The sequence below is a fragment of the Microtus oregoni genome, unplaced genomic scaffold, assembly GCF_018167655.1.
Source record: "Microtus oregoni isolate MIOR12 unplaced genomic scaffold, Mior012 000034F_ref0000314, whole genome shotgun sequence".
Lineage (NCBI taxonomy): Eukaryota > Metazoa > Chordata > Mammalia > Rodentia > Cricetidae > Microtus > Microtus oregoni.
The window spans coordinates 19,671,506-19,691,293 of NW_024543093.1; the positions used below are offsets into that span (position 1 = coordinate 19,671,506).

The 19,788-nt window shown below is 41.2% G+C and overlaps 1 protein-coding gene across 1 annotated transcript in view; it reads left to right on the plus strand.

Annotated features, from left to right (window-relative positions):
* The window catches only part of Fshr (follicle stimulating hormone receptor), a 192,048-nt gene that overhangs the window by 150,946 nt on the left and 21,314 nt on the right, over positions 1 to 19,788 (plus strand). Inside the window, exon 5 of the mRNA XM_041630181.1 lies at positions 19,123 to 19,194. Coding sequence (XP_041486115.1) covers positions 19,123 to 19,194 — 72 coding nt within the window. The remainder of the gene's footprint in view (positions 1 to 19,122; positions 19,195 to 19,788) is intronic.

The window sequence follows — 19,788 nt, forward strand, 5'->3', positions numbered from 1 at the left end:
CTACATTGAGAACCATCCTAGGAGACGCCTTCCAGAGACACCCCTCAGTAGTCAGGCTGTTTTACCCCAGCCTTGGTAATAGGGCTTTTCTGACATGAATATGCATTGTTCCTGCAAAATGGATTCCTTCTGGTCAATACTCAAGTTCTCATCTCCATGATGGCTGGGAAAGAGTCATACAAAAATCCAATTTTAGAAACCATGGTTAACATATGCATGGTCCTTCTCCATTTGTTCCATTCTTTGGGTTATAAATTGTCCAGTGAGGAAAAATTCCTTCAGTAATTCATTAAACAATAAGTGAGGACATACTTCATACAAGGCTTTCTTGTGTAGACCAAGTATGACAGGACAGATAAAGCTTCTGCCTTCATGGAGCTCACATTCTCATTATAGAGATAAATAATGTTAAATTATGTCAGGTGATGATGATGCTATCAAATATATTTTGATATATATATATATGTATATGTATATATCAAAGAAAGTAATATTTGGGGAATTCTGGCTGAGAAAGCCTGGAGTAGACAGCTCTGTGCAAGATTGCAAGATATAGGAGATATCTATAGAGCACTCTTATTTCAAAGAAAAGACCACACTTCTGACAGGACAATATCTATAGAGTTTGCATCACTGGTCATGCATAAAAGGACTGAGCCAGTGCCCTGAACCAGATAAGTCATGGAATGACACATTGGAGTAGGACAATCACATGCTTTAGAAAGGTAGAAGAGAAAAGAGTGGAAGAAATGTCCTGTGTGACAAATAAGTACATGCAATATGCAAAGATCACAGCTAGGGAGAAACTGAACCCCGTGGGGAAAAAAAAATTACTCGTTGAGGGAATGTGACTAGATTTTGTTGTATGTGGCTAAGTAAAATGGGAGGGGAACTGGGGCAGGAATTTTAGCCCTAATAAAGTAGGAAACATAAGCTATTCAATACTATTGAGCAGCAGGTGGGCAAGAAGGTAGTGATTGGATTGTAGAGTATTCCATAGTGAACTGAACTCAAAAGAAGTCTGCTAAGGAACAAAGCCATAGGACAGAGGGCGAGCCATGGTGACACAGGAGAAGCGAATACCAATCACAGTCTGCTGTTTACCTCTGTGCCACACAGGGGACACATATTGAGATTACCCTGGCCTCCCACACAGCCGTGTGATAGATGAGCCTCATCAAGAACCTAGGCATCTTACATGGACTGGGATTATTAAGATGAAATTATTAGCTATCTTCTGGGATGTCAGCATTGCATCTCAGAATGTTGCCATGACTACCAAGATGCTTGGACACAATGAAGACTACAGAATTGCTTATTTTATCAGTAACCTGTCTTCTGAAGCTGACTCTGCTCTAACGTTGGCAACTCTAGGATAACACAGCTGTTAGAGATGAGATTTCCATCTGAGTATGACTGCTCCCCGAGGCAAGGAGCCCTTGTGTTTGCAAATTTGACAATATTTTTATGTTGCTAACCTTTCCTCCCTGTTCAGAAAGCATTCTTCTGCAGGGGCTCAAATCCTTTCCATCAGAGAGGAAATCAATTGATCCAAAAATTCCTTGTATTCTTCAGGTCTTGTATTCTTCCCAGAGTAGGTAGCATTTTCTGTGTTTGTTTCTGCTGTATGTGTTTAGTGGTAGTGTATGAGTGCATATGTGTGTACATGGGTGTGAATTCACATGTGAGTGTGGAAACCAGAGGTCACTGTCTAACATCTTCCTTGATGTTCTCCAATTTGTTTTTTGAGACACAGTCTCTCAACCCAGAGTCACCAATTTGGCTAGACTGCCCAGTGATCTCTGTGCTTCAACTACCTACCTTACTACATACACACACACACACACACACACACACACACACACACACACACACACCTGCATATTCTGTGTAATGTAATTTGCTCTGAAAAATTCTTAAAGTCAGGTATGTCTGCCTGTCACTAAGTCTGAAGTAAGACTGGCCTCTCTCTTCTCACTAAAAATCAGATACAAGAAAGAACAAGTCCAAAGAAGGACTCAGTGATCACAGGTCTCAAGTTAGCAGAGGAGAGCTTAGCCTTCCCTTTCTTCCTCATTGCGAATGTTGAATGTCGTCTTCCCCACCCCACCCCAGGGAGTGATGCATTAACCCTTCCAAGTTTCTCCATCTGAAAAACAAAATTAGCAAAACAAATTTCAAAAGACTGGCCAGGAGAGAAAAGGCCTCTAACTCCTCTATGATAGCTTTCAGCTGTCAAGGGCTTGATTACACAGACCAGTAAGCTTTACAGTTTGGGGCTCTCAATGTTACACCTGTCCTCAACCCAGAAGGGCAGAATCTGTCTGTAAGACAATGAAACCAACAACATGACAGACCCCTTCACTTCCAAATGAAGCTCCTTTCCCTGGACGATAAATGCCACAGTCCTGGTGGTACAGTGAGAGACTCCAGCCAGCTGAAGCCCAGTTCCCGTGCTAAAGGGCAACCATAGGATGAATTCCTGCTATATTGGTCCCTCACAAATAAACAAAACTACCTCATTAAAGCCCTGAGAGTCACTGGCTATGGGGACAGGTTTTGAGAGGCAGATAGCACCCAGAAACCATTGGAGGTGGCCTGATATGGCCTGCCTCAGACTCAGACAGACCCAGAGACACCTTGGACAATAGAGTATAGAAGGGCAGTAGCAAAGCTCACACCAGAGGACCTAGAAAGTATTGCGTCTCACTCCAGTTCCAGCAGTGACTTTATAGATACCTTCAGGCTTGCAGTTATCCCTGGGAGAAGACACACAATAGCACCACTATCTTCCTAAAAATTGGCCAGAGGATAGTGTGGGCAGCAAAAGTAGACAAGACACGGAATAAAGGCACAGAGTTGGACAAGTGGATTCCTTTCCTCCCGCTTTCTCTCCCTCCTTGCCTTCCTGTCTTTCTCCTTTTATTCCTGTTTTTCCAGGATGGGAACAGTTTCCTTTAGCACCAAATCTCCAATGCATATGAATTAAAGTCCCCAGTGCATTGTAGCAGAGAGGGAAGGACAGGAGGAGGAAGAAAGAAGGAAAGGGAGAAGGGTCATTTCTGTCTTAGAGCAGCCTCCTGTGATGCAGACTTACTGGTTAGGCTCTCGCCTCTTTCTTAGCGTTTGTCAGGGGAGATCTATGTTTTGTCCTTGCTTCCAAATATTCACTCCTGTCATCCACATTAACATTCAGAGCATGGTAGGCTCCTACAACAAAAGTGTTCTAGCCAAGGGTCCCAAGCCCCTGGCTTTACCTGGGAAGGTTGATCTCCTCCATGAGGGCATGACTGTATGAGGAATGCATCCTTTGGCTGCGTAGATAGCAGAATTCGTTGGCTCATGAACGAAGAGCAATGAACTGTTAGATGACGCCTGCCCTGTCGTACCCACACCCTTACTAGAGCAAGCACTAGATGATGTCCCAGACATCTCTTAGTCTGCATGGAACCAAGATCAGCACACAGTAGGCTTTTAACAGGAGTGCGGGCCTGGCTTTCCATTTGCGTGTGAGAGAGGAGCAGCTGTTGTTTTTCGGGAAATATCTCCGGGCTCTGCAGAGTGTGAACACCAAAGTGACAAGCGCTCTCAGGACAGTTTTCATCTTCAGCAGACATTGCATAAATGCCCCAGTGCAATTCAATCCCAAACTCACCCATGGTGAGCAAGCTGCAGATAATGCCTACTTCAGGAGGCGTTGAGCTCTTCCCTCACCTAGTTGGGATGCAGAGATGTGCGGAGAGCAGATGGTTGGTGGGCCTCTGAGGGGGATTCTTGGCAACCTCCTTATAAGGTTCACTCTCCACCATCCCCCTGGCAAGAGTCCGACCACACAGATTCACTCACCAGACCGTAAGAAAAAACCTTGACAGAAGTATCCAAGTGCCAGGTTCCAGCCCTGGCTTTACTTATGAAGACAGAAACTCCTCTCTGGATCTCAAGAGGAGTGGGAAGAAGGAGCTGGGGTGAGGCGAGGAATCTCAATGATTAAAGTGCTTGCAGCATGAGCAAAATGACCAGAGTGTGGGTCTCCAGAAGCTCCTGCACTAGTTCCCTTTCTCTGGCTGATAAAACACTCAAAGGGGAGAAACTTAGGGGAAAGGAGCTCACGGTTCCAGGTCACAGCCCACAGTTGTAGGGAGGTCAAGCCTGAAATCTCAAACAGCTTCTCACATCACATGCAGTCAAGAGCAGAGGTAAAGGAAAGCATACATGTTCACTCGCTTACTTGTTTTCTGCTCAATTTATCCACCGTGGTACAGTTCAAGAATGCCTAGGGAATGGTGTCCCCCACACTGGGCTGAATCTTCACACATCAATTAACTCAATTTAAGCCATCACCCAGACAGACAGTGTATGACAATACTGGCCATATCACCAAACTTCAGGTCTCCTTAAGAGAACCCATCCCAGAAGAAGAAGGGGGAAAGCAACTGAAGAAAATTCCCCATATCAACCCCAGGCCTCTGCAGGTGCACATTTGCATGAGCATGCTTATGCTAATGTGAGCACACATACACATACATGTATCTTCATACACAGTGTATCTACACCATGCCTGCATACATAGCAAATGAAGACAACAGAGAAGAGACAGCTGGAGAGAAGTGTAGCTGTCTCATATCCTACAAAAGGCGCGGGTCCCCAGTGTGGGGGACAGGAATCCGACTTTAAGAAGCACTTTCCCTTTCACTCCTTTGCTTACCAAAGTCCTGTGGACTGACTGTTTAGCAACACATCTATGTCATAGATAGAAGCCTGAGGTTTTGAGACACTGAATTGAACAGGGTCAAAATTTAGACGACAAAACTGTTTGGGAGTAGGAGGCCCAAGGAAATTTTTATTGAGCATGACAGATTCTAGAATGGACATTTTCTTCACACATGTTGTCTTGTCCTTGATCATCCCAAAACAGTAGGTAAGATACCTTTTCCAACCCATATGATGGATAGGAAGAAGAACCAAAGCCGTCAATATGTGATTCGCAGTCAGTCCATCCCAGAATCAGAAAAGTGTTCAAAACGGAGGAAGTTGGTGTAAGTCTGCCCAGTGTTCAGAGCACACTGACACCTCAATAATGTGTTTACCATTCGGACTTTGTGATCATCCACCCGAGCAAAGTTGAAGTGCACTGAAGAAATAGCGTCCTAAATAATTTATCTTGGAAATGAGATGTGGGAGAGGGCATGCAAACTGTTTAAAATATTAACTGTTTTGGCGGCTCCCAAATGGGATGCAAGAGTAACTGCTTGCCACAAATTGGTCATTTGATTAAACTTACTCTCTCCTCAGCATCCAAGAAGGTCTCCAAAGGTTGATGCTTGGCAATAGCATCCGCTGTGACTCTAATGAGGGATACTGGGGTTTCGTGAGTTTCTCTGTCAACAAGGTAGTGTACTGGGAAGAGTGTAATTGAGAGGGTGCCAGCCAAAAGCCTGACTTCAGGAGGTGTCACCTGTCTACTTTCTGTCAGACAGATCACCTGGAAGTCTTTTCAGCCTGTTTCCTTATCTGTAAAATGTGGCTGATAAGAGTACCTTCTCCACAGGCTTTAGGGAAAGTGATACATTTGCCCTGGCAAGGCACAGGCTAAGATAACAGGTGGATTTTAATAATTGTTTCTTCCTGGTGCATGAGCAGAACTTCAGTTGTGTCTAAGTTTTGCCCTTCCCAGCTATGAAAATAAGAATTATAAAGAAGCTTACGTTAAATGTGCTCCAAAAATAATAAGATATAGTAACTTCTGTGTTCTCTGCTCTGTGAGGACTCTTGGGGCTGTGACTTGTGTAACCAGCCTTGGAATCCACTTTCCTTTCTAGGAGTAGCATCTTGATCTATGACAACCACAGGTGGCTTCTTACACAGGCCCAAATCTACATAGTGTATAAAAGTTGGCATGTGGCCTCCTACATCTCTTTTTTCAACCTAAATGGAACAAAAAGTGGCCCACCTTTGCCAGAATGGGCTGTCAAGAAGGAGAAACTCACAATTGCCTTCAGAAATGCTTCTCAAAAGATGTAGTCCAAAATCATTCTTCACTCAGCTTTCATGGTCACTGTGTGTGAGAGATGTTTCCAGAAACCTAGACTATAGTATCCCTTGTGTCATAGCAACTCTGTGATCTCAGGTTACAATTCCTGTCTTAGCCATGATGGTACCCTGTAGCATATTCTACATAAATGAGCAAGTGACATCAACAGCAAGAGCTTCAGGCACTCATCACCAGTTTCAGCTTTATTGTTTCATTATAAGTAGCCCTGAAGTAGCCATCTACGGAAGTCTTGGATCTTATTTATTAAGGGATGAAATAACACACTCATGAATATAGAATGAAGTATGTCAATGCCTCTTTGTCCACCAGGGAAGGATGAGGAAAGCTCTGAAGATGTCACCTAGCCATGGCATCAGGAAGCCTTCCACATCCCAGAGTGGGGTGGGGCACATGACCCTCCTCCTCGCTTCTTAATGGGTCACATATTCCCAGGGAAGACCACACCCATCAGGCCAACCCGCTCCATTTCATTGATCATTAGACCAAATGGCCAAATTCCCACAACCATAGGCCCACTTGTCAGGGATTGCATCTCAAGTTGGTTTTTTTGGCTTGGTTCTCCATGATTTATTTTCTTTTACTCAGATCGACACAGTCATAGATGGACTGCTGAGGTAGGAATGAGGCTCCCTCCCAAGGCTGACAGTCTCCACAGCTGTGGATGAGTTTGCAGAGGCTCCTGACTTATCTGTCCTGATCACAGTCACCACTAGCCAGTATCCACTAACAATGACTGTACCTGAGAATCTACCCTCTCACTAATGCAGTTCTGCTTTTCTTCACTATCAAGTTCAGATCTCCATCACGGGCTAGGAACAAACGAACCAACTGAGTGCTTCATGTAAGAGAGCTTCATCAGCTATGCTTTCACAATAATGGTGTTTTTAGCCACTAATCTGTAGTTAAATAAATTTGTATAGATGCTTTGCTTTCTGTTAGGGACTCCTAGGTTGAGTAGAACACACCAAACTCCAGAAAAGGAGGGTGTCTAAAGTTTCGAGAAAGAAAGCTAGCACGTGTTTTCCTGGTCATAGACATGTCTAGTGAAAGCTAAGGGATGGAGATGTCTGTAGAAAGAACAGTTCAGCCCTGCTAACCCAGCACTACCATTTGCTCACTGTTGTAGCTTTTCAGTTTTAGACGAAGGAGTCCTGTCCTCCAATGCTTCTAAAATGAACACCACCTTAATGATGGTTTAGAGATCATATTTCAGTTCTCTCTCACCAAGAAACCTTTCCACATTTGGACATTTGCCAGGGGTAAGAAACCCAGAACTTATCTGTGCAATCTTTTCTTCTCATGGCCAGCTCTCATAATAAGACTCACTTAATTTAGATTGAGAAAGTCCTGGTCCCACCTCCCGTTCAGCCTCTCCTTATGTGGCTTTGAGAAACACCATGCTCTCTCAGTCTGTCTCCTAAGGTGATACAGAGGAATAAATAAAATAATCAATGGTAAGTGCTTGGTGTGGTACCTGGCTCATAGGAAGTGTTCAATAAACATTGCCATTATTATTATGAGTCTATGCCTATTTTATATAACATCACGGCACAATCTATTGCCATTTCCACTTGGCTACTCTTCAGAATCACAGGTTGCTTTTTCCAAGCAAATACCCTACATGTTAGAATGGGTGGTCCTAATTCTACACCGTAACTTCCCCAACACAAATGTGTTCTAAAATAAGTTAATTTAATTATAAAGTAGATATGTATACAACTACAGTATCATGTGCTTTATAAATTTCCAAATTAATGAGGGTTGAAATACAGATAAATAAACTAATAAATTTCTACACTTTTGGCTTCCTTATATAGTGTTCTACATGGTACAAAGGTTGTTTGTTTGTGTGTTTGTTTGTTTTTGACTCACTACCAATATCTATACTGTAGGGAAAACAGTGTCTTGGAATATCATTTTTATAATGCTTACTTTAACCCTGGTTGGCATATGATATCATATCATCATATCATATCTATACTGGATCTTAATGGCTGCAAAACCAAAACAAACCAATAAAATGAGTTGATCCAATAGAAGAGTTCTGTAACTGCAGCCCCCGGATTATCACACTTAGTATTCTATCTCATACCTCTGTTATGCAGGGTGATTTTTTTTTTGTTTTTTACAAAATTAAGCTAGTAAATTTTCTTTCTTAATGTCAATCAGATGTTCTTTCAAACTACCTGGGAGATGTTGCATTTTCATGCTTTTAATGAAAAGATCCCAAATCACATGTAAAAAGTTTAAACTGGTTAGAAAAGGTATATTTTCTTATATTTAAAACATGCACCATGAGATTTTTCACATATAGTGACATACATCATTTTTTGCAGTAAAATGGCCATTTTCATACATACATACATAAATGCATACATGTTTTTCCTATAACTCCCTGTGTAGCACATGTTATTTTCAAATGCTAATGCATTATTCAATTTTAATGTATTCCTTGCCCTTAAAGAATATTTTTAAATGTATCTAATTTGAAAATATCTGCTTTATAGTATTAATACATAATATTTATAATATGGCCACTTGTCACCACAGAAAAAGTCACACTTGAGTCACTTGGCTCTTAAAATAAGAAAATCATATAAATCAACTCTAATATCTGTCAACTCTATAATATTCTTTGATACGTTGTATTAGTTACTTTCTGCTTGTATTACAAAACATTTACTTGGGGAGAAGTGGCTCTCTTTGACTTACATTTCACCACACAGTCCATTCTTGAGGGAATTCAGAGCAGAACCTGAACCAAAACTAAGACTGAGACACGGAGATGAGTTACTTAATGACTTGCTCCCTGGCTGTGTGCTCAACTTGCTTTAACATCCCAGAACCACCTGCCCAGGAGTGGCGCCATCCACGATGGGCTGAACATGTCCACACCAATCATTAATCAAAAAAAAAAAAATGCCCACACATGCCCACAGGCCAATGTGATGAAACCAGTTTCTCGGTTGAGAATCCCTCCTCGCAGGGGACTCTAGTGCTGTAGTGTGTGTCAAGTTGACAAAAACGAACCAGCACACATGTAGAAATTCTAAGTGATAGCATGATATTGATCCAAAAAAAAAAAAAACCAAGACTCAGAGACTAAACAAAATCAGGCAGGTGGAAGGGTGATTGTTGCATTAGGTACATAATAAATGATGGGGGAGAGTCTTCTGGCTTGTGTTAATTTCATTGGTTAAATAAAGAGACTGCCTTGGCCCTTTAATAGGACATAAAATTAGGTAGGCGGAGTAAACAGAACAGAATGCTGGGAGAAAGAAGCTGAGTCAAGGAGTCGCCATGATTCTCCCACTCCAGACAGATGCAGGTTAAGATCTTCCATGGTAAGCCAGCTCGTGGGGCTACACAGATTATTAGAAATGGGTTAGATTAATATGTAAGAGCTAGCCAATAAGAGGCTGGAACTAATGGGCCAAGCAGTGCTTAAATGAATACAGTTTCTATGTTGTTATTTTGGGGCATAAGCTAGCCAGGCGGCCGGGTGCCTGGGACACAGCCCCGCCGCTCTTATCACAACAGAGACTAAACAAAATCAGGCAGGTGGAAGGGTGATTGTTGCATTAGGTACATAATAAGGAAGAAGAAGATAGCAGAAAAGAAGTAAAGAAAGAATCTGAGAAACTGGTGTGGCCAGCTACTTGGATGTCACAGAGGTCAAGGGAATCGTACGTTATCATCCCCAGAAAGTTAGGGAAAATAGGACCTAGGACTGAGAGAAATAAGTCAGTCTTAGTGCGGGAATAGAAGAGAAGGCTGGCACCTGGGCACAGAGGTAGCACTGTTGAGAAAGTGATGAAGTTCACTTACAAGGGAAATTTATTCCCCTAGACAAATGAAGGAAGTAAGATAACCACTGTGGCTAAACCAGGACTTCTAGCCAGGTTATAAGGTGATAGTCAGTTCCTTGAGACAATACTACAAGTCCTGACCCAAAGCAGAAGCTCGATATGTACCTGGAGCACTGGGTTAGAACAATCTCTAGTCACATAGAGCTAAACTCTTGGAGTACTGGCCTTGAACTAATTAAATTCCCCACGTATACTACAGAGCCTTGTTTCCGTGGAGATTAAGGCATATTTGAATTGAACATGGGAGGTAGATAGTCCCAGTTTTGAAGGTATAAAATTGGGATGGCAGAAATGAGACTCTACAATATTTTATGCACAGCCATTTTATAGAGAGAAGGTTTTTTATAGAGAGAAGATTTCCATTAGTTGGAAATCTGCCTAGGTATAGTCTCTATCCTTGAGTCCAGGGTCCTATTCATTGTACTAAAACATCTAATACATTTTTCCATCTGGCCCTAAGATTCTGTGATACTCAACTGAGCCAAATTTTTATTAAGTGATTCAGAAAACAGGTATCAACATCTGTGGTCACATTGATTACTGAGATACAAATTCCTCAGCTAATCAAGATTTTCAGTTAAAACTCAATGTAACATCAGAAAACTTCATAAGTACTAGCTTCTTTGCAATAGACTTGGTCCTTCTTTGCAGATTCCATATCTGCTGGTTCACTCACTGGCTCACATTCATTTCCAGCCCCAATTCAGTAGTTGTAAAACAGCTGACAGAATTTGCTCCATAAAAAAAAAAAATTCCCTAAAGCACTTTTTGGAATGTTAAAGCCATGACCTGAGCTCTGCCCTTTCCTCGTGTCCTGTGCTAAAAGAGAGCTGGTTCACATAGTCTCAGAGTTGCTCCTTCTATATCCTGCTGTATTGAGAATAATATGAAGAACTATATGATTGGTTGGCAGAAGTGAAGTCACAAATATCTTGTCATTTTTAGAGTTACTTTGCCCAGTTTGGAAGGATAAGCATTTGGTTCCATTGTAGCTTCTCGGTTACCCCCATTAGTTTGGCTTCTTTAGTACTGTTGAAGGCTTGAGGTGATGAGATAGTGAAAATACGGACCTGCTCTGCTAGGAAAAACCACAAGGCTTCTTCTCCTTTTAGTGTACAGAAGGGGCTTCCTATATTTCCCATCAAACCTACACTTCTCTTTGTACTGTCAACAGTTCTTGAGATAGAGCTTCTCCCTTCCCTTTTCTACCTTCTTCTGCTTTTCATCCTCCCATACCCCTCCTCCCATGACCAAACTGTACACATTGCTACACTTAGCTCAGACCAAGGCTCTTTACTCTCTAAACATCTGGCTGGTTGTTCTTTCTAGATGTAGTCCTATCTGGTTATTCCAGCTCACTTTGCTTTCTCCAGTCTTTTGAACATGTAAGACATTAGTGATCAATAGGACACAGTTTCGTACTAGTCCGTTCCTTGAATGTTTCACCCATGTTTGTCTTAATCTGGTTCACCTTCAAATTCCCTAAAGCCAGGACATTGTCTCTGGTTTAGTCTCTGGAGCATAATGATGCTTTAGTGAGAAGATAATTCTTATACTGGTATAAGTAACAGATCCCATTAACTTAAGGGAAAAAAAAACAAGAACCCACCATTGGAGAGTAATAAAAGTATCAATGATGCAAGGGGCTTTGGTTTCACAGGGTGATCCATTTATGAACGGCAAGTATATTATCCTGTGGCAGTGGAGATGGGGATTATTCCCATCAAATGCAAGGACCCCACTAAGCTTATCCTGAAATAAATGACAATTTTATTAATGCAGCCTAAAGATTAAGGGAAATCAATGTACGAAGGCAATAACACCAGACTGGGATGTGGAGCAAGTTACTTTACTTTGAAAGACCCATTTGCAGAACTTAAATTTGCTGACATTTTACCCTTAGGCCTTTAACTGTTCCAGAAGATAAAACAGAGTTGAGTGAATCAAAATAATTTGCAGCAAACAACCATTTGACCAAAACAAACCCATTAAGACACAGAGCTCCTAGCCGATTACCCACTTCCAGACTCTGCCAGACATGAATTTATTGATCAGAAGGAAAAAAATGAATTGAAAAGTAAGTGTTCATCAGAACTCCATTTCCTGCCTTATCTTGGGGTTATAGAGAATCTCAGCTACAGAGTTATAAGCAATAATCCATCCAGATAGACGGTCACTAGATCTTCTTAAGTGTCTTAAACCCAGGACTACTGGGGTAATTTTAACCACTTTCACTATGTATTTTCTTTTCTATAAAAATCAGAGATTTAAATGTGCTGCTGTGGGTGTCTGTATACTCCATACCATGGGTATGGGGGGCTCATTCTTTTGGCACTAGCTAAATGTTTTCTGTTGTGTCATCCACTTTGAAAAGCATGGTTTCTCACATCTTCAATTACACAAAACTCATAGCCATTTGCAGCTGCTAAGAGAATGTCAAATCTGTGTGAGTGCTATGGCTGTAAGTAGTACATAATTTCTCATTGATAACACACAGCACATCACCTTCTGAAAAGCTTGGTGGGACGCACACCTTTAATCCCAGCACTCAGTAGGCTGAGGCAGGTGGATCTCTGAGTTCAAGACCAGACTAGTCTACAGAGAGAGTTCCAGGACAGTCAGGGGTACACAGCAAAACAAAAAACAAACCAACAAGCTTGACAAGCATCAAGTGCAGTCTGTGTTCCATCAGTGTGGTGGACATGTTAAGTTTTCAGGGCAAACACAGATTCTGCCTTTATACCATGCACAATGGGGTTGATTAATATATGCTTGGTAATTTTTAAAATTTCTTTGCACTTCACTTGTACCTGTAGGCATGTATATGTACTGCATACATGCCTTGTGCCTGTAGAGGCCAGAAGAAGGCATCAGCTTACCAGAAAGAGGAGTTACAGACCATGGCATGCAGCTGTGTGGTGCTGGGAATCAAACCCAGGTCCTCTTCTGAAGTAGCAAGTGGTCTTAACCACTGAGCCACCTTTATAGGCCCTGCTTTGGAATTTTGATGAACAGCTAAAAAGAAAAATTCTAGACAAGATGAACTTGTTCAGGGAGTAAACCAAGAGACTTAATTTACTTTTTTTTCTTTGAAGGAATATATTTTGCTTATTTTTGATAGTTCCGCATGTGTAAACAATGAATCCTGATCATCTGCACCCTGAATTCCTCTTTCACACTGCCCCAGACACCCCCATTTCATCCTTCTCACCCTTCTGTGGTGTTTCCTGTTACAATGAATAGGTCAGTAAGTCCAGTTAACTATTGCTTGCTGGGATGCTGAGTGTTATTGTTCGCAATGCGTTCACAGGCGCAGCAGCCATGTCGCAGGCAGAAGACAGCATTTCACAGCACTGCTACCTGTCCTTCAGCTTTTTCTCCTCCCACTGCCACAGCCTTGGAGGGAAGTGAGGATGATATTGATATATCATTTAGGCCTGAGCACTTAATGTTCACTTATTTTCGGTTATTTGATCAGATCCATATCTCTGTATTGACTGCTGACCAACACAATCAGAAGTTCTCTGGTCAAGGTTGACAGTTACATATTATACCATATAGGGGTATAAGCATAAATATTTAGAAGGCAATTTAACAGTATGTTCTTTAGCAAAAAAAAAAAAAAAAAAAAAAAAAAAGGTAGTAGGTCCCTCCTTGGGCTCTATGACCTCCTGAGACATGGAGTTTTGGCCAGGTTTATAGTGTTATACCTGAATTCCTTCCTGTGAAACAAAATTGGCTGCCCCTATGACCTTAGTGCCATTATTACACATCAGTACTATGTATGCAGGGTTACCATTGATGGATTTTCTCCACCAGTGGTCTGCACAGCATCTTCCAAATCTGTGAAAGGTAGTCAGCAGGGAAGAAGTTTTCAAGTCAAAGACTGGATTTCTCTATACCCTGCAATGAACGTAAAGTACATGGTATTTTTAGCAACAGGGTCTTACTGTCTACTTTTCGTGGACAACCAAAAGCAATGGAAATAGCCTATGTTGTTTTAGGTTCTTTGAGTCTTCCACAACCAATAACTTTTAAGAAAGTGTCACACATCTGACACTGAAATTTTCATTTAATTACCTATAACTTTTAGGGGAAGCATTGTCCATACATTTTGCAAGATACCTATGTTAAGGGCCCCAATTAAATTCTATAGTCAGGTCTCCTCTCTGAAGAATTCCGTTTGTAACTGATTAAACTGACCTGGTGAAGAATGGATGAGAGCCCTCCAGATGAAGCACATGAAGATAACGAAAGGCAAGGAGGAGCAAAGAGAAAGACACTGAGGTTGAAGGGCATTGGTGAGACAGCGTGAGAGGGGCATCAGAATTGGTAGTACAGAATATGAATTTCACATTGGATCGTATGGGAAAAAATAAACCTTTCACATCATGGGAGCAAAGCAGTCCAGTTTATGTGTCTTAGAAGAATGTGATGCATACTGCATGGAGAAGGGATTGGAAAAGAACAAGACGAAGTATGGGGCCAAAAGAAAACTATTTAATAAAGGCAGGGAATGGTAGTACTTGCTTTAGAATGTTTTGATGGATGTAGACAGAATTACATAGAATCAAGATAAAAATCTAAGAAGGCTTTGAGATGGCCTAGCTTTTGGAAGATGAGGACTAAGCAGCCAATTTTTACAGTTTTCTCATTAATTATTGATAGATACCAATTTACTTCTTGGAAAAGAATCATGGAAGAAAGATCTGATGCCAGGAGAAATTTTCAGCTGTGACAGTGGACCATTCAAGAGGATGTGGGAAGTAAAATTTCATTCCTGGCAAACTTAGAGAGGTCAGATTGGCAGTGTAAACCTTGAACTTGCCATAATCACAGTCAGAAGCCACAGGAAGCAAAAGCTACTTATCTGGAACTATAGAAGATGATGACAAAGGTTCCAAATATTAACAGAGAAAGGAATAAAAACAACACAATCAAAAGGAGTGAAAAGGAAAAACAAATGAGTATAACATAACAGAAATGGAAGAGAGACTGGCAAAGACCACTGGATGATCCAAAAGTTCTAACAAAATATGAACTTGAATGCTCATTATATTTGGTACCTGGTGGATTGGTGAATTTGGGACCCAAAATGACTTTTTTTGGTGAAGATATGTAAGTCGAACAATCAGGTTGGAGCAGATTGGATCATATAAATGAGACAAGGGACTACAAAAATAGTATTGTAGATAATACTTTCTGAAAGTTTTGCTGAAAAAGAAGGAATAGAAATATGACTGGACTGCACTTAAAGATAGCCATGAAGTCAGGAGAGTGAGCAACTACCTGTGAATCTATCCAGAATGTGAAATCCATTGCAAGCTGGTGTCTGTCTTAACCTAGAGTCTCCAAATGCCTGAGCAAGGGCATGCATGCAAGTGGTTTATGTCTACATACAAACTCAGAGAAAGGATATGGATGACTAAAAGGAAAGAAATGGAGAAAGGATAAAAACTAAATCAAGAATATATTATCATGGCCAGGCTTGGTGGTATAGGTCTATGTTCCCAGATACTCAGAGGGCTAAGGTAGCTTCAAAGGCCTTTCTGGACTACAACCTAAGTTCAAAGTCAGCCTGAGCAACTTAGAGACAATGCCTCAAAATAAAAAGAGAAAAAACATGCAGGGCTAAACCAAGTGATAAGGCTACCACATAGGATTCATGAGGCCCTAAGTTGGTCAAGCCCAAGTACTATAAAGGGGTGAGGGGATGCATTCTCAAACCCTGTATTCCAAACATATGTGCTATAGTATACTACCAGACAGTCGGAGCTCAGTAATGCTACAGTCCTTTAAGATATAATGTAAAATATATTAAGAATCGTTCACAGATGAAACAGATGAGTAGAGTGCCACACCAACCAGGAATTGTCCACTTCAGTGTTAACTCCCATGCATTTCTGGACTTGTCAAGGCCTCAGAATGGCTTAACAGGATTTGAAAAATGCCAGCCTTAAAAGCAGCATTGAAGTCCAGGACAGAAAATGAAAGCCCATTCAGTACAGCTGAGGCAAGCATCTGCCACATTAAATCTAACAGCAGCCTATTGCCATGGCAACTGATAGAGTAAAAGTTGAGCCAAGAGGAGGTGAAACAGCAAAGCATTGCTTGATAGAATTCCTACCTTGCTGACCACAGTCCACACTTTCTAGTCTGGAGAGATCAACTGGCTTGTGTCTAGTTCATGTCAGAGGTGACATGTAGACTCTCATGGCTACTGGCCTCCAGACCTTCCTGCTTCTGCTTAAGACTAATTACCCCAGACAGCAGGGATACCTGACAAGCAAATTAGCCAAATTAGAGTTTTGATACAGTCCTGGTGACAGAAAAAAGAAATGTTGTCGAAACATCAAGCAATTATCCCAGTATTTTATGAGAACATGCTGCATTGCAGACCTATGCGTAGAAGAAGATTGTCAGAAACTATTACCTATGGCGACCGCTGTGATGTCTCATTAGGAGAATACTGGAAGAACGCCGTGGGACGAGATCTAAAGATAGAGAGGGCTAGATCTGCTATATAGGGCTGTGTGGAATTGTGGGTCTCTTAGGGTACTGCAGTGCTACTGGCATCACTGAGAAGAATCTCAGGGGTTCATGGAGAGCAACGATGAAAATTATTTTGGTAGACACTTCCGATTTCAAATACCAGCAGAAGTTAACACTGGGTCATAAGGTGACTTTTATTTTCTTCTGTAAATGTCTCTCTATATTTTTCATATGCCTCATATTAAGTAAATGTATTACTTTGGTATGAAAAGAATATGTATAGTTTTCAGATAACCAAAGTATATAAAGCAACTAGTATTCTCACACATTGCTGGTGAATATAAAATGGTATACCTGTTTTTAAAAATGCTAAACTGCTTTCTGTTTAAACAGATGCTGGCCATCTGACCCAGAAATCACACTCTAAGGCATTTACCCAAGAAAAAGAAGAACCTATGTTATCTCTATCTCTATCTATCTATCTATTGATCTATCTATCTGTCAGTCTGTCCATCTGTTTATCTATCTAGGTCTCTCTCTCTCCCTCTCCTCTCCCTTACCTGACAGATATCAGTCATATACTAGCATTTAAAGAACCTTTTATATGTGTGTGATACACTATATGAACATATGACCATTGATGCACTTAACCACATTTTTTCCACAAAACTGAAGCCTCAACTGGAAAATAGATAAGCACTGAAATCCTATCTAGCACCAAAAAGAAGGACGTACAGAAAAAACAACATGGGAAGGTTTCAAATGCATCATGCTGAGTGAAAATCCAGCCAGACTCAAAAGTTATGCATTCTCTGATTCTATTTTGGAAAATGTGATCTTTTAGAAAAGACAAAAGTCATAGCCACAGAAAACTGATGACTGGCTATTGGGATCTGGAGGTTAGGAAGAGGTTAAATGTGACATGAGAATAGAGGGGAACCATGGTCATGGCATTGCACTGTATCTAGGATATGGTGGTGGCCACTTTCCTCTATGTGCTTAACTTCACTCATTGACCTCAATGCCAAAATGTTCCTTTCTCCATATGGAAATCCCATAGCATCTCACCTATGCAACCCTGGCTGGCCACGAATCACAATTCTCCTGCATCAACTTTCTAAGTACTAGGATTCCAGGACTGTGCAATCATAGTCAGATTTTTTTTAAAGGGAAATTAACGTCATAACAAATCCTCTAAAAGAGTACATGAATAATCTCTTTGGTCCAGTAAAAAGCAGATCATCCTGATTTTGATGGAAGTATTCAAAAGAAAAGCTTATCAAGGTAAGTTCTCCATCCAGTGTTAGGAACCAAGTGGAAACACAGCCTCAGAGAATCACTGTAACAATCCATAGACAGGAGTTACTGACTCTATGAACATAGATACACTGAACAAAACATCAAAATCTAGTCCAGAGCTTTGACCCTTCACAACGATGTGTATATGAATAGGGTTCTTAAGGATGAAAGCAACAAAGACTAGCTGCCCTTTAGCCAAGAAACACACATTAAGAAAGTGGGAGCAGAGCTGTACTGGAAAGGCTTGGAGCATGTAACACTAGGGAAAGTCTAAAACGTGGTGTGCCTGATAGCTTTCGTGGGTCTCTAGACAGCTCAAGCCACCAGTGTAGCAGCCACTTCCTCCAGAATGTCACCCAGCTTAGTAAAGGTACAGCTGGGTACCACCACCTCACCCAGCACTCCCTATGACTCGCTTTCTACTCTGGAACGCTAGCAGCACAGGGAAAGAGATACCTATCCAAAACTCGCTGGATACTCACAAATATCTCAGATGAATGGAGGGCATTAGTAACATGCTGCTACCTTTGACCATCAGGAGATATGGATCCAGATCCCTTACTGCACACCCTTCCATCAGAGCAATAGTTCTAATGCATGTTCTGTAGATCTCCTAAATCAGGTCCTTGAGATTAAGGAATCAGCACCAGTAACAGTGGCCAAGACCATCACTCATCCTGGTGCTGACAAGCTTTCCCCTCCTCTGCTTCAGGTTCCTTGCCTCCGGTGCTCCAAACTTACAGGATCCATTACATTATTCATAGGTAGTTTTCATATTAGACTCTCAGATTCTGATTCCCAAGAAACTGAACACTGAGAAGGATCCAGGGTATATCTGCTGTTATGAGAGGAAGGGATTTTTTTAAACCATCTTCCCACTTGTGACAGAAGAAACTTGTCTCTGATCAACTGCAACCACTTTCTAGGAGGGAGTCAAACTGATGCTTCTTGGGTTACTTGTACACCCTGAAGTCAAAGAATGTGGGCTCTCACAATGTAACCCCAACATAACCTCTTTGAAAGAAGAAATGCTACTTCTTCATCAAGTATGCCAAGACTGAAAACTGGGGTAACGTGGAAAATTGTGTTTATCTTATTGTAAGTTACTTCTCAATAGAGCTAACCTATCAATGTTCAAGCATAAAATGGTATATGAATGGCAGTAGAATATCCTCACCTTGTAATAAACAATTGTAAATATCTTTGCTCCAATGAATCAACAATTGATTTGATCCTGGTTAGATTCTTAAAACATAAAACAGATAGTAAAAGTACAATTTAGATGTACTGGAGTACTCTAACAGGTTTTTCTGGCTGTATATAATTGGTATTTTGAATTTGGAAAGTCCAGGTTCTGACAGATGTTTGCTTTATGTCTCGTCACTCTCACTTTGTCTCTCCTCTCTCTAGGTTAATATCCAACACAGGCATTAAGCACCTACCAGTGGTTCATAAGATTCAGTCTCTTCAAAAGGTTCTATTGTAAGTTTTGATTGGTAGGCTGTCAATCAGCTCTCCATCTAACAAATGCCTGAGGTAATAGACTTACAAAGAGAAAAAAGGGTATCTTTGTTCACGTTACCTAGTTTCAGTAAATGGCTGGTTGGTGTCTGACCTTGGGTTTATTATGACCTTCTGGACTTCTAGCATCCATCGCATAGTACATCCTCCAAATACGTGGCTCTGGGTGAGCAGAGGGAGGAAGACGAATAGCAAGGTGGACTGACAATGCTCCATTTGTGTTGTCGGAGACTGCTTGTTCATTCCCAGCTGTCCTGACCCTAAATAATCACACAGAAACTAATTACAATACTGTTTGGTCTATAGCTTAAACATATTTATAACTAGCTCTAACATCTTAAATTAACCTGTTTCTACTAATCTGTAAATCACCAAGAGGCTGTGGCCTACCGGCAGGGCTCCATCCAACATCTGTCTCCTGTACCAGATACATGGTTTCTCCTTGATCCTCCTACTTTCAACCAGCATTCGGTTTAGTTTTCCCTGCCTAGCTCTATTCTGCCCTATCACAAGCCAAAAAAATGCTTCTTTATTCATTAACCAATAAAAGAAACA